Raw genomic sequence first — 15,881 nt, forward strand, 5'->3', positions numbered from 1 at the left:
CAAAAAAAACCCCCATGCCAAATACTTTGATATTGTTTATAAATATCAGAAAAAAACAATAACTTATCCCAACAACCAAAAGAAATAATATTTGCCACTAGGGCTGCAACAATTCATCAGCATAATCGATGTCGGTGGAAATTCCACTGCAGTGTGAGCGTTTAAAACGCTGGCACCCTGGAGCTGTGACGTCAGCTCTGGATGGGTACGTTTTAGAGAGTTAGTGCATCACGTTGATCCCTGATAATGTTTGTACAGTAATGTTTCTGTTAGCTTACCTGTCGGAAACAAGCTCTCATGGATGATGTTTGCTAAGCGCCACCATTTCAGTGATGTTAGCTAATGAGTGAAGGACAATAGGAGCAGCTACATTGTCTCCTTTTTTCCCCTCCCATTAATATCAGTGTTCATTCTGAATAATAAACCTCTGTATGAACTGAATCATCTGTAAACTTGTCAGCTGTTTTGGACGGAAAAATCTTTTTGATTTAATTTGAAGCCTTATTTGAACTTTTGGACAGAGGCCGTTTTTATTTACTATTTGCACATTATATTTCATTTAAAAATACTTATTGTGATGGTCACATTAATGTTAAAATACATTTGATTAATTCAAACTCGTATTTTTATGGGTCATTATTTTAATTGTGAGAAGAGACAACAAGGTGATGTTAACAGGTGGGCAGGCTTGAACAGGTGAGGTAAGATTGAAATAATCGACTAATCAATAAAATAATTGACAGATTATTTGGCTACCAAAATAATCTTTAGTTGCAGCGTTGTTTGCCACACATGAATAAATTTGAATGACATTACAGTCAAGGGGATTGGGCGGCATGAACAGAATACATATCATTAATGTTTATTTGAATGAGATTGCGTTGCGCATTTGTATTTTTTGATGTGTTTTTCTTTTTTTATTGTGTAGAAAAAATAAAGTTAAAAGTTTGTCATTTATCAGTCATTCATTTTATTTCTTGTCTTTGAAAGTGGAGAGTTGTGTGTATTATAATGTTTTGTTTAGAAGAAGCTTTAATTTGTTGGTGAAGTTTTCCGTGCAAAATGATGTCATTTGGTGCCAGTTATTAGGACAACAGCAAGGAAACGAGCAAACGTGTTGTGCGTAGTTAACCCAGACTTTAGAGGACAGTCGGTTTGATCATAGTAACCAGAAACTGTGTCTGGGTGGAGTTGTTTTGCCATTTTCCTGTTTGTGATGCAGAGGATGAAACGAATGCTACAAAACAAGCTTCAAAAGCTGAGCGACCTTGTGAATCTGCTGCTGAGCCTTTTCTTTCTCTCTCTCTCTCTCTCCTTGCAGATCACAGTATTGACTTTGTGGCGATGGATGTGGCGGTGAACGCTGCCGCTGGAGCGCTCAAGGCTTTCTTTGCTGACCTACCCGATCCGCTGATCCCATACAGCTTGCACCCAGAGCTGGTGGAGGCTGCAAGTAAGAATGAACACACACCTGAGCCGTGAACTGTAATTTTATGTCTTGATAGCAAAAAAAAAAAAAAAATCACAAAAATTACACTTTTGTCACACATAGAATGCGACCTTCAAGTTAAAGGAATTGTTAAACACGCTGAATTCAAAATGTTTTGCTGTAATCCAAATCCTTAACATTAAGGAACTGAAATGGTGGTTGTAAAAGTAACACAGTAAAGCGCGACAAACAGCTGATCTGAGCAGAATCTGGCAGAGTGTAAACAAGAGCCGTTATCTGCAACTCGATTTGACAGGAAAACAAGATTATTTTTAAACTGCATTGTCATATTATCTTAGTAAGGACTCCTATATCAGTTGGGCTCTTTAAATAACTACACATAACAAATGTTAGGGAAATTGTTTGTTTCGCTCGTGTGTGTGTGTGTGTGTGTGTGTGTGTGTGTGTGTGTGTGTGTGTGTGTGTGTGTGTGTGTGTGTGAGAGAGAGAGAGAAAGAAACATCAGATTCTTAAATTGCCAAAAATCAGTATGGCTCTTGAAAATCCCCGGGTTCTACTTTTAACCTCTTGTGTACTGTAACAGCTGTCCTTAGTGCTGCAGAACTTTAGCTGTGTTTCCACACACACCTACAGCTTTCTGTCACATCATGCACTCTTTAAGAGGCTTTTTCAGCCCCAGGAAGCTGTCAGATATCCACGCTCTGCTCTGTGTGTGTGTGTGTGTGTGTGTGTGTGTTTGTGCACGCGAGTGTCCCGTGTGCCTAATAGCGAGACTGAGTGCTGAAACCACCAGGCTGACGACAGCAGATTAATGAGCCAAAATTAGAAATAAGGAGAACTGTAAAAAGACATCATCATCTCTTACGCTGACAGAGGAAGAGAGATGGAGGTAGGCGGGTTTTTCTTCTCTGAAAAATGACTCCTGTATGGCAGGAAGCAGCTTTTGGTCAGCATCTTTTTGAGAATTATTTAAGTTGGTTTAATAGTCAAACAAAACTTTAGGATTGGATATACAAAGTGATGATCAGGAAAATAACTGATAATTCATAAAGCAATTGTTAGTTGCAAGGCTTGAATCAGCTCTTCTGTTCTCTTTCTTTCTCCTGGCTCGTTACGTGACTACAGTCTGGCTAGATTGGCCTCCTTGCTGTCTGTTTCTTCAAACGGTTAAGTCTAACTCGTGTTGTAGTAGCAAACAGTATATTTCCATCAGGAGAGTAACTAACTCGTCAAGCGGGTTTGGCATCAGAGCGCTTGTCCTGGAGCCTGAATCAGGCGAGTGAATCCAGAGTCATGGAAAAGTTCCAACCACTGTATTCAGAAAAGAAAAGACTGAAGATTAACAATGCTATACATACAGCTTAGATCTGCTGCACAGATTTCTCATGTAATGGATGATTTTAATGGGGACCTCCTATGCTCATTTCCAGCTGCATTTTTTTCCTTGGGCTATACTGAAGCAGCTTTGCATGTTGTGCCTTCGTTCACCCCCTCAGTTCATCATCTGTCTGTTTTTTTTTTTTTTATCTACTCAGTTCTAAATTTGGTCCTGGTTTTTAGTCTTTTCTGTTCAGCGTATTTTTAGTAATCTTTTATTTATTTTCTTTCTGTAACAATAACAACAACAGTAGCTTCCTGTAGCAGCTGCAGTCGGCTCTTTTCCCGACGGGGATCATCAAAGCTTCAGCTAAACACATCTGCACACAGAGCTTTATCACCTTATTGAACCAAATACCATGTGAAATGCTGTCAGGCTGATATATATATATATATATATATATATATATATATATATATATATATATATATATTATATATATATATATATATAAAAGGAGAGTCAGTCGTTATATCGGTCCCGTGGTATACTGTGTCGAACTGCAACTGCATTCAGTTAACAACCTTTAACCTCTTAGAGCCATTAGAGGGTCAAAGGCTCCCATTGGCTCCTCGTTAGGATGATCGATGGTGTGCAGGATGAATAAATCTATGCATCATGTTGGCCTCAAAATTTGTGTCTATAAATATAAATGGCGTCCTGTTAGTCTTGGAATGTCTGGAATATCGTGGAGAATGTTTCCGATAGGAAAGGCAAGGGTTTTGTTGAAGTAGCTTTGTTATGACAATTCAAAGGTAGAAGCCCTTATTTCACATCTGCTCTTTAAATATTTAATAAGTAAGTGGAGCGTTTCAGCTCCATTGAGCGTTTGCCGGGAGGAAAGTGATGCATTCCCTGGAGAGGCTGTGGAATACTGAAGAATTTAACAGACAAATTACCTTCTAGGAATATAGTAGGCTTTTTCTGCTTGCCTTTTTGTGTGTGTGTAATTAAACCCAATAAGGGGCTAAGGGCCTGCTGCTAGTTGTGATTACTTGTTTTTAAAGACACTTTGTCTATAAACTACAAGAACACATCCTTCACACTTCCCTACAGACTGTTCTCTTTGTTTGACCTACAGTCCAGAATCCAGAGACATGCGGCATATGGGGGACAAACACGTCATGTCTTTTTTTTTTCTTCTTTTTTTTTTTGGAAATTTTGTGGGAAAAGGTGACTGAAGCAGGGCATCCTGAGAGTCTAATGTTTAAGGCACACACATGTTATGTGTAGGAGTAGATTCCAGCTGAGCACCTGTGTTGTATGCCATCCCCCACCCCTCTTCCTTTGTCTCCTGTCTATCCATAGATTTATTTTTTTATATGGGATAAATGATGTGTCAACATTTCCTCCTGCTGTGCAAAAGGGAAGTTCCTTTGTAACCACAGTAGTTTTAGCCAGAGCCAAAGGAAAATCACGAGCTTCCCAATGAAATATTTTTTTAAGTCCTATTAATTGCAGTTTCATTTACTCAAGAATTATACATAGATGTATGTCAGAAAAGCTTATTGCCGTCACTTTACATGCACTGATGATATCTATGGGTGTAGTCACAGCCCTGTAAACACACACACCCCTTAAGCTTCATGCAGCCCAGCCACCGCAGTCTTGTCAGTCTCTGAACTGTACGCTTCTCCTATTCTGTCATATTCTGGATCAAAATATCAGTAGCTGCTTGTAGCTGGATTGTTGAACCTCAGTAACATGGCTCTACCCCTGCTCAGTACTGTATAGATTCTTATAAAATGGCAATGCCAATTTCCAAGATATTTTGACTCATGTTATTAATATTCATCTGCTGTTTAAGATCCTACCCATTAAGGGTCAACATTTTAAATAAATTGAAAATAGAATAAAATGAACCAAAAATAAACAATAAAAAGCAAAATTTTGACTCTTAATTTGATTTGTAATTTATGTAAACCAAATAAATAGATTATCCCTTTTTAATTACCAGCTTTATCAAATCTGGCCTCAGCCTTGAATTATTCTTTAACACGCTAAATGTTCAGATTTACCTTTTTTTTCCCCATTTTTTTTTTTTTTTTTTTTTTTTTTTTTTTTGTTGCTGTAGTTTTCTCGTCCCACTCAGAAGTAATCAGTTATTCCTGTCTCACAGAAAACCTAAATATTTGCTGATATGTCTCTTTTTTACCTTGTAATATAACAGTAATAATTTTGCCTTTGTTTCATTGCATTTCCTTTGGTAATCCCACGTCTTTGCAGACAAATCAGTTTGACAGCTCTGTGGTGTGAATTTGTCGGGTTTTTGACAAATTGCTGATTAGATATTTGATGTCCTGATTACAAAACAATCAGTTTAAAGTTGTCTGATGTTTTCAACTTTGCTGAAGCCAGAAAGACAAAAAAAGGCACAACAGAAAGAAGGAGTTGATTGATACTGTGGGAGTTCTCCGGTGAAGTTCAGGGAAGTCCTTCACAAAGGAGCCTGTGGCTTGAAGCTGCTTAAATTACAGATTGATTTAATAGACAACAGTGTGACCCCTGTTACACCTGATGATAAGCTTTTGTGACAGGTATGGTTAGCTGTCAGACCTGTCTGGGTAATGAGGCAAAACATTTTGGAACAAGGCAGGTTACAATGAAAAGTCATACACCACACAGCAGTAAATCATACAAGCCAAAAAAGCATTAAAATATTGAATGTGTGTGTTTGCGGGGAAACTGCATTTCTCTTCTCGGCTCTATACCTCGATTATAAATGGTGAGCACATATGTTTGTTTTCCTAGTCTGCAAAAGCTGACCTGTATTTTTTTAAAACCAGTGCAGGCTAGTTTTTCTGCCCATGAGGTTTAGTGCTGGTGTGTGTGTGTGTGTGTGTGGTTTTGTGTGTGTGTTAGTGCACAGCGTGGGAGCCACTTTTGGCAGCATTTCAGCCTTTTGTTTTCCAGAGAGTATAATTTCTTTTCCCAAGAGAGGCTGTGTGTAAAATGTAAATTGCTCTCTATCCTTTCTCTGTGTGTGTGTGTGTGTGTGTGTGTGTGTGTGTGTGTGTGTGTGTGTGTGTGTGTGTGTGTGTGTGTGTGTGTGTGTGTGTGTGTGTGTGTGTGTGTGTGTGTTAGAAATCATGGACTACATGGAGCGTCTACAGGCACTACGGGAGATTGTGAAGAAGTTTCCTCCCATCAACTACCAAGTCTTCAAATATATCATCACACACCTCAACAGGTAAAAAAACCCAGAATCGACACACATGCAGATAAACACACCCACACAAAGGCTAGGTGCACTCAGCGCATTCACTCTCACTATATTTGGGACACAAAGTCCACAGTGCGATGTTCTTTATCCGTGTGTGTATGATTAAAGTGAAATGCTTGTAAGCTTCAAAGCCCAAATGTCTGTATACCTGGTGGCAGTGAATGCATCATCTAAACAGCTGTCTGCAGATACAGTTTTGACTTCCTTTGCGGCTACAGATGTACATTTTTGGAGATGCCTGTATAACTGCTGCAGTGATTGGAGGTTATCTCCTAAGAAATGTGTACATCGTTTGAACATTTAGAAACACCCAGCGATGTTAAAGGGTGTAATAAAAATGTGGATTTTTGATCTTTGATTGACAGGACATGGTTGGAGATGAAAAGTAGTGAATGGCAGGACTACAGGCAAAGGATGAATCACACACGAGTGACATGTTCATCTTTTTACCTGGTTGTGTTTTTGTTGCCATCCAGTGATAATTATCTAATTTGTTAGCTTCTACTTAAAGAGCCTTAACCCTATTAATGTAGAGACCGTGGCTTTAGTTCTCTCAGAGCTTTGAGGTGCATTGGGCCTCATGCAAGAGAATTTTTCTATTTTTAGTGCTGGGTTATGGTTTGGAAGTGGACAGTCATTCCAGGGTGGTGTTGTTGGACTGTACATAGGAAAAATGACACAGGTAGTTAAGTAACAAACAAAATGGGAGCACCACCTCCACACACCTGGCCAGTCACAGTAAATCGCTGTTGGTGGACACAGATAGCGCCTGTGTAATGCTGGAAATCTTTGACTTGTAATTCTGTACTGCCAGTTTAGATTGTTGATGGAAGTGATATCTATCCACAAAAGCTGAGTTTCACAGGGTGAGTAGTTGCATAAGAGGACCTGAACACGTTTTAATGAAACAGCAGCCAGCAGCATGTTATCCTGTGACATAAATAAAGATGGAAAAGGCCTGACATCAAATGAAATTCTAAATAACATCCATGGCTAATATGAGAGGCGGACAGATGACCTAACATTAAGTGAGACATGACATGAGAGAATATTACAGCCTGTAGCTGCAACACAGAATGATGGTGAAGAGACACAGAGAGACCGCAGAGCAGGTTTAGGACAGTTTTTCTAACAGGTGCTGAAATGAAGTAGCCGTGGAGCTGTGCAGTGACATTCAAATAAAAAAAGCTTAAGTTAGGGAGGGCTAAAGTTGGAATGAATTAAAATATTTTAATTCATTCCAACTTTATATATATTCATTTATAATAATGAATATTTTAAAATGAAAATAGAAACTCTGTCATGTTGATTCAGAAAAAAACAAAACAGAAATTCAAAACGTAAGTTGAAAATAAGACATTAAAGTTGGGATGCATCAGTGTATCAGCTGAAAATACATATGAGCGAATTCCCATGTTGACTGATATTGTGATTCCGAAAGCACGTGGCATTTACCGATGTCTCCAGCCCCACTTGCTACACAGTGCTAGTAAAGCAATAAATGATATCTCAAAGTTTGAAGGAATACTTGAACTTAATGGAACAACAGCTGTCAAAGTTTGTTGATTTGTTGAAGATGTCGCTCTCATTTTAGCTCTCAGAAGAGCGTTCTGCTTTTGACGCCGTTCACGGCTGCACATAACTCCGCTCCGGTGCCATTTTCTGAAGATAACACACTCACTGTGAATGTGTACCTCGTATAACCCCACTTCAAAGGAACCAGACTACCCTTGAATGAGTGAAAACCAGTGAAACTGTGTAAATCATGTTAGAGCGGTCTTACTAAATTTGCTGAATATTGCAGTGGCTCCTCACTGAGAAACTGAATACATTTAAATGTGAGCTTTGAGTCTCACATTATTCCCACCTTACAGAGAATACTGAGTTATTCATTATGGTGGCTGAAGCTCAGGAGGTAGAGCAGGTCACCTACTAATCGGAAGGTTGGCGGTTCAATTCCTGGCTGCTCCACGCTGCATGCCAAAGTATCCTTGGGCAAGATACTGAACCCCAAGTTGCTCTCCGACGCAAGCGTTGGAGTACGAATGTGTGTGAATGTTAGACAATAAAGCACTTAACTTAGTTACATATGGAAGTGCTTGTATGGAAAGCACTATATAAGAGCTAGTCCCTTTAACATTATTCAGCCCAAAAATATGTGGTTTTTGGTTCATATGACCCAGAACACCAGACAGCTTTAAGACAATCTATTATGCTTTTCCTGTCAGGTATATGTTCTTTCAAATAAGGTCTATATGAATGTAACCCCTATGAGTTGAACACTCAGGTTTCAGGATTGGATGTAGGATTAATTTGAACTGTGAATCATGCCAAATTTCCAGTATTGGTTTGGGGGTGAAGTCTTATAAAGAGTCTCCTCGAGCTGAGTACTCATCTATTTGTAATTTTTCTGTGAAATCTTGTATTTCCCTGCAGAGTGAGCCAGCATAGCAAAACAACCTTGATGACGGCCGACAATCTGTCCATCTGCTTCTGGCCTACGCTCATGCGACCCGACTTTGAGAACAAGGACACGCTGTCGACCACCAAGCTGAACCAGGCCGTCATCGAGTCCTTCATTGTACAGAGCGACTACTTCTTCCACGGCGGCGAGGTGGCCGAGAGCTCCAGCAGCGAAGGGACGCCGCCACCGCACTGCCACAACATGGTGGAGGCCCTGCTGCCATTGCAGCTGCCTCCGCCTTTGCAGCCGCAGCAGATCCAGCACAGCCTGCCCCCTGACCCGCTCATCTAAGAGACAGAGGAGCGCGCTGGGAAGTGAAGCAGGGGGATTGTTTGCCCGCGCTGCCAGCTGCTTCTGGCCGACAGTTGCCTGAAGGTCGTCTTCAACTCTACAAGTTGCTGGTGGGCTGATAAAATGGAAAATAAAGCAACCTGGTCGGTGATTTTTCTTTTTTTTTTTTCCTTTTTCTTTTTTTGGGTGGGGGGGATTCATCAGCTGCTGTTTGTCATCGACGCTGAGCTGAATGAGCTTCGGGGGTTAGAGACGCATCGACCGTTTGTTGGATCAAACCTAATCTGTGAGACCTGCTCATCCTGTGAGATAAATCCTGGATTAGTGAATTTCAATCGCACGTCACCTTTTGGAACTAATTTTTCCATCTGACTGCCCCTTTCATGACACAGAGGCTGAAAACAGTGAACGAGCTGCTTTGATTTGGCACATAGTGACAACACTAATTGTTCAGAGTCAGACTGAGACTCTGGATTCTGGGACACGTTTGGGGTGAATAAAAATTACCCTACTACCTTCACCCTGACGGAATAGCACATTGGGGTCCCCATTAAGCCCCACCCTCCTGATCCCTGCTTTTAGATAAGAGAAAAGGGAAGTTAAATCCTTGCGACTGCAACTCAAATGTGAAAAGATCTGATTCTCGCTGATTGGTTGACTCATTAGCTCTATGACTGAATGGCTATCTGACTAACACACATGCTGAATGTGAGGATTTCAGTCTTCCTGCAGATTTCAGCACAGGAAAACATTTCTTCTTCTTATGTTTGACCCTGTTCATAATAGGAAAGGGGGGGGGTCAACAAGACACTCAAAGTCAAACACACTCATGGACATGAGGTGCAGTCGAAGCCTTGCAGAGGTGTTTTTAAGTTTCAGTGAGGTGGGAGGTGGAATGCTCTCTCTTTTAAATACTAAATGACTCCCTTCCCACTACATGAACTTTGACCCTCATAAAGGACAGCACATGCACGATTTGTGTCAAAGATCCACATGCCAATTTCGTGTCTGTTTACTTAGCTTTTTTCATCATTTCTTTCTTTCTTTCTTTTTTATTAAATATTTTTTGTATCGTCAGATTTCAACCCAGCTTGTGTGTTTGTGTGTTATGATGCTGATGACGTGTGTGAAGGTGTATCTGTGTGAACTGACCTGTGGTCTGTTTGTACCTTCTCTACAGAGGGAAGGGTGGGATTCAGAAGGGAAAAGGGACAGAAAATGTGGACTTATGGATCTGTGATGCTCTGTATGAGAGATTCTTCTGGCTAACTGTTGCTGAGTGTCTCTGTTAATGCACCGCCTCTTAACCGGAAGGGACGACAACCCCTCGACGATGGCACATGAGTAAGGAAACCACTACGTTGCGATGCATTCTGGACCGGTTTGGTTCAAGGAGGCGTCTTCCATGTTGGCTAACTTCCTGGAGGATGCATCCCGCCTTTTCATTTCCATGTTTTCATTCTCCTGTTTCTGTTGGTTTGTTGAAATTTGCATGTCTCTGTTTTTGCCACTTAGTGAAAAAAAAGAGCTTTAAAGTTAAAAAAAAAAAAAAAAAAGAGAGAGAGAGAAAAGAAATCAAACTCTAAATGAGCTCCTGTTCAGATTTGCATTGCTGTATCTGAATCTCTTTGGGTTAAGGGGAACATTTCTACAGAAAAACAAATTTTTTGCATTTGTTCCTTTTCCGCCATGCAAGAAATCAACACTTAATATCATATTTTTGGTTATATAGTTTTCCCTAAATAGAGGAAAGAAGTATATATAAGTATATATAAATATATAAAAAATTATCAGCAGCAAAGGTTGCTGATTTAGTGAACTACCACGGGGTACTGGACTATAATCTGTCAGAAGCTATAATCATATTTCTTTGTGGTTTGGGTGGTGTGCGAGTGTGAGTGAGAGAGTGAGCGCGTGTGTTTACGGAGGGGAAGGGAGTGGGTTTGATAACAGATGGTTAGTTTTTAACTCCTCTGGCCTGTCCAACACACAGAAACATCTCTCATTGCTTTCTTCCTCTGTGACACTGAGGGAGACGAAGGCACAAAAACTGAGCATATCTTTTCTGAAACATAAAGCCCTGTTGATACTCTGCAAGAGGATGTTTGACTTCTTATTTCCAGCTTCCTGTCCATCTGGATCTAAACACTCCCGTCAGCTGTAGAATCATTTTAACCTGTAAACTTTTCCATTAAATGAAATGTTACAAGTTGGTAACAATTTGAAATAATTCTCATGAAGTGAATAATTAAGTTTTTGAAGGTAAATATTGCACTTTTGTTACATTACAAATAGGTAATAATAATTTGCCAGTATAAGATCGCTATGTACTACATAATACTTAAGGTATTTAATAAAGTAAGAGTATTTTTGTTGTGGGGGTATCACTACTAAATCTAAATACATCGACCACTGCTGACGTGTTGGAAAGAATAAAGAAAATGGTGACAGCATTGGCATAATTCCACTTTTAATGAGTACATGGCATTTAACATTTTTATAGAGCACAGTTGTTTCTTACAAACAAGTAACGAGTGGATTATTTGTTATTACCAAATAACATCTTTTCAGGTAGTCTCCTAAATCAGCCCCTAAAATGCTTATTTAGTCTGTAATTATAATCTCTTTATTAAAGGTACTCTCAATTAGTTTATCTATTTATACACAATAATATGTAAATATTTGTTTTGTGTGTGTTACAAAGCTATCCAGATGTGTCATTTGTGGGATGACATCATCTCTAGGCAGGTTAATCTGCGGCAGACGGATTCAGATGGACAGAAACTTCTTTTATTCGGCAGAAATGAAGTCAGTTTAAAAGCAGCAGCCAAAACTCGCCTGGCACAGAGTGGATGTCGGTGTAGGTACTGAACTGAAAATGTCTATTTTTAAAGGGTTTTACTGTGGTGAACCTGAGACCGCCATTCTGTCCTTGCAGACGTTTTTCCCCTGAAATTTCAACCTCACGTTGCGACTGCTGCTCCTCTGATCATTTTAAATTCACTTTATCATCCAGCAGCGATCTGTTTTTGGTTTCATTTATAATTTAACCCACGTTTATGAACTTCCTCTGCACTTTCTGCTGCCTTCTCAGATGCTACAACCTGATATTATCCCTCAGACAGAGTGCACCGTACACAGAGTGCATTGCTGCGTGTAGAGGGGACGTGATGAAGGGCATCATCACACAGCATTTTTCTCCCATCTTTGATGCAGCTTTTGGTACTGGGATGTTCAGCCTGGTTCTAATGAAAAGGCTTAGCAAAAACATCCCAGAAGTTCTCCGAAAGACTGAAAAGTGTCAGAATGAACGTCAGCATTGAGAGATGAATCCAGCGGTTATAAAACAAATGTTTGGTCCCAACTGTCTCCTGCTCTGTGGTTTCATACACTCAACAATGGTTCACTGCATTGTATCAATTCTCAGAAATTCAGCCTCATTATTTTTCAATCAGTGCTGAAATAATTACTCTGTTTTCAGAAATATTTTAATCGCTGAAATTTTATCTGCTACAGTTTGAAATTTGTGCAATTAATTAATAATGTCATGTTTTTAATTGTGGAGTATTTGACAGGACAGAAATTTTAAAGGTTATGCAACCAACTGAACCAACTTAGAGGGTTGGTTTTGTGTATGACCTTGAGATAAAACCCTGAAGGGAAAGGAAGAGAGCCAAAAGCCCGTCTAACCACGCCACAGGTCTGATTGAGAGGGCACTTTGAAGGAGACCTGCGTCTATAATGGGACCTGCTGCAGACAAATATTTTCTTCTGAAATGTGAATGATGGTGTTAAAGGTGAATTAGAGGAAGACAATTTTCCAAGGGGAAGCCAAACCCTCACTTCAAGATTTTATGGTGTTGGACAGAGGAGGGTTTTGAAGGGCGAGTGAGTCGTGAGGGTGGGAGTGAGTGTGCGATTGTTTCAGGGGCAGGGTGGAGGGAGGGTGGGGCTCAGCTGCTAGATGATATAAGACTAAGCTGTTCGTCTGTAGTTTTCCATCAATCAATCGACTCTTTGTTTATTTTACCGTTTTTTTTTTCGATAAGATCTGCCTTCATCCAATCACACCGGTGTACAAACCAACTGACTTTTAACATCCGCTGTATTATAGTAAATAAAAATGATTTTCAGAAATGGAAAAACTCTAAAAGATTTTTTTTCTTTGTTTGCGCTCCATAATGTTTCCAAATAAAGATTCTTTTTTTTTTCCAAAGTTGTCGATCGTTGTTTATATTTCTGTATATTTTTACAGTCTTAAAATAAAAACAAGTACGTGACATGTAACTGTTTTAGTAAGGTTTCTTCATAGGGGTCAGAGCAGGTCCAGAAACGGGATCAGAGACACCTCAGCAGGGAAGATCACTGCATGGGTGGTAGATTAGCATGATGTAAAGCAGGGATGTTTCTAGGATTGTTTTTTTAATTTTGAATGGGATGGCAGGAAGGTGGGGGCCACAGGAAATCAGAATGTTTAATCATAAATAAAACAGAAAAAGGAAATTTGTGTAAGACTTTTTACATGAAAAGTGGTGCTGCACAAGACTTTAAATGTAATTTGGTGTTTGCAAAGTGGATAGTGTTGAGACTTCTCAAGTAAGAGTTATAATCCTACTTAAGTAGCTTATTAATGCCCAAGTTGTATAAGGTAAATACACTATATTGCCAAAAGTATTCACTCACCCATCCAAATCACTGAATTCGGGTGTTCCAGTCACTTCCATGGTCACAGGTGTATAAATCAGGCATGCAGACTGCTGCTACAAACATTGGTGAAAGAATGAGTCGCTCTCAGGAGCTCAGTGGATACCAGCGTGGTACGGGCACAGCTGAGCAGCTGCATCCATGCCTTACATCACCAAGCACAAACAAAGCGTCAGACGCAGTTGTGTAAAGCATGCAGCCATTGGACTAGAACAGTGGAGATGAGTTCTCTGGAGTGACGAATCACGCTTCTACGTCTGGCAATCTGTAGGATGAAGTGCTTGGCGGATGCCCGGAGAACGGTACTTGTCTGACTGCATTGTGCCAAGTGTAAAGTTTGGTGGAGGGGGGATTATGGTGTGGGGGTGTTTTCCAGGAGTTGGGCTTGGCCCCTTAGTTCCAGTGAAAGGAACTCTTAATGCTTCAGCATACCAAGACATTTTGGACAATTTCATGCTCCCAGCTTTGTGGGAACAGTTTGGGGACGGTCCCTTCCTGCTCCAACATGACTGCACACCAGTGCAGAAAGCAGGGCCATAAAGACATGGATGAGCGAGTTTGGTGTGGAAGAACTTGACTGGCCTGCACAGACTCCCGACCTCAAACTGACAGAACACCTTTGGGATGAATGAGAGCGGAGACTACGAGCCAGGCCTTCTCATCCAGCAGTGCCTAAACCTTGCGGAAAGCCTTCCCAGAAGAGCTGAAGCTGTTAAAGTTACAAAGGGTGGTGTATTGGAGATTTAACAGTGCTGTAGTCTCATGATACGTGCTTTAAATAAAAATAATAACTAATGCAGCACAGTGGCGTGGTGGTTAGCACTGCTGCCTCAAAGCTTAAATGACATCTAGGAGGTCTGGGTTTGATTCCACTTTGGCCCAGGTCTCTCGCTGTGTGGAGTTTGCATGTTCTCCCTGTGTCTGTGTGGGTTTCCTCCCACTGTCCAAAGACATGCAGTTACTGGGGTTAGGTTAATTTGTCACTCTACATTGCTCATAGGTATGAATGTGAGTGTGAATGGTTGTCTGTGTCTCTGTGTCAGCCTGCGACAGGCTGGCAACCTGTACAGGGTGTACCCTGCCCCTCGCCCTATGTCAGCTGGGATAGTCTCCAGCCCCTGAACAGGAGAAGTGGATGGATGGATAGATGGAATAAATAATGCCTGAAAATTAGCAATGGTGGAGAGAAAACCTCAAAGGTGTACCATTGGAGGAAGCAGAGGAAACTGTCTTCACTGATGGATGCTGTTTCAGACGCAGTAGAGGGACTGAAAGGAGCCTATGCGGTGATCAGACAATAGGCAAAAGGAAGAATAGAAACAGTGGCCACAGATAGAGTAATGGAGAATCCTCAGCTCAGTTAGCTGAACTCACAGCTCTCACACAAGTCCTGTGTTAGAATAGATAAACATGTAACTGTTTTTCTATGTATCACAATGTGTTCATCATAAACATGCACATGACCATCAGATTGTAAGCACAAAACATACTCCCATACACCTGGACCCTCCTGGTGAGGAAAGCAGGTAACGCCTGTTTCCTGATGTCACACACACATACACACACCCCCCACATGCTAAAATAAAAGCACCGGTAGAAAGAAGGAAGTCAGACTCTCTTTCAGAGGCACGTGAGTGTTAGCTGACTGAGACTCTCCCTGCAGGTAAAAAGACCAACTACGGGTTTCTGTATCTTTCTTTATTTAACGGTGGTCCGAACCTAACATCCTGGAACACTCAGTTGTAAATATTTATACTGATTATGAGTATACATGTGGGGTAGTGCATATAGAACTTGGTCAGTGGGAAAGAGCAGGCTATAGAACAGCATCCAGCACACCAATTAAACATGAAGAGGAAGTGCACAGACTTGCTGAAGGGTGGCAAAAGGAAATGATGCTGCAGACAGAATAGCCAAACAGACAGCTGGCTATACTTCACAATTCATGATGACACAATCAGAGGTTACAGTCTATGACCTCTTCCCAAAATGTGATTTAGAGAATCTGAATATAGAACAGGAGAAGTCAATATGGGTGGAAAGGGGGGCCAGAGAAACGGATGGAGTTTGGAGAGCCCCAGATGGGAGACCAGTGCTGCCTGCCATGCTCTCAGTAGGATTATTCCAAGAAGCTCATGGACTCACACATTGTGGGAAGAATCAAATGCAGAGAAAGTTAACTCATTGGTGGCATCCCCACCTACCAGCCATGGTTGAGAACTTTGGAAAAGAATGTACAGTCTATAGTGTATATAATGTAAAAAGTACAGTTAAACTCCACCAGGGAAAGTTTCCCCTGTCTCCAATGCCAGGGCAAGAGATGGTGATTGATTTTACTGACACGGGAGACCGAGTGACAGGAGTGAGATAC

The 15,881-nt window shown here is 40.7% G+C and overlaps 1 protein-coding gene across 1 annotated transcript in view; it reads left to right on the forward strand.

Moving 5' to 3' along the window:
* arhgap5 (Rho GTPase activating protein 5) overlaps positions 1–13,018 on the forward strand; it is a 56,219-nt gene extending 43,201 nt beyond the window's left edge. The window contains exons 5-7 of the mRNA XM_030718451.1: positions 1,322–1,453; positions 5,913–6,018; positions 8,488–13,018. Of these exons, the coding sequence (XP_030574311.1) occupies positions 1,322–1,453; positions 5,913–6,018; positions 8,488–8,806 (557 nt within the window). The 3' untranslated portion in view covers positions 8,807–13,018. The remainder of the gene's footprint in view (positions 1–1,321; positions 1,454–5,912; positions 6,019–8,487) is intronic.
* Positions 13,019–15,881: the final 2,863 nt, after the last annotated feature.

Source organism: Archocentrus centrarchus, chromosome 22 (assembly GCF_007364275.1).
Source record: "Archocentrus centrarchus isolate MPI-CPG fArcCen1 chromosome 22, fArcCen1, whole genome shotgun sequence".
NCBI classification, from domain to species: domain Eukaryota; kingdom Metazoa; phylum Chordata; class Actinopteri; order Cichliformes; family Cichlidae; genus Archocentrus; species Archocentrus centrarchus.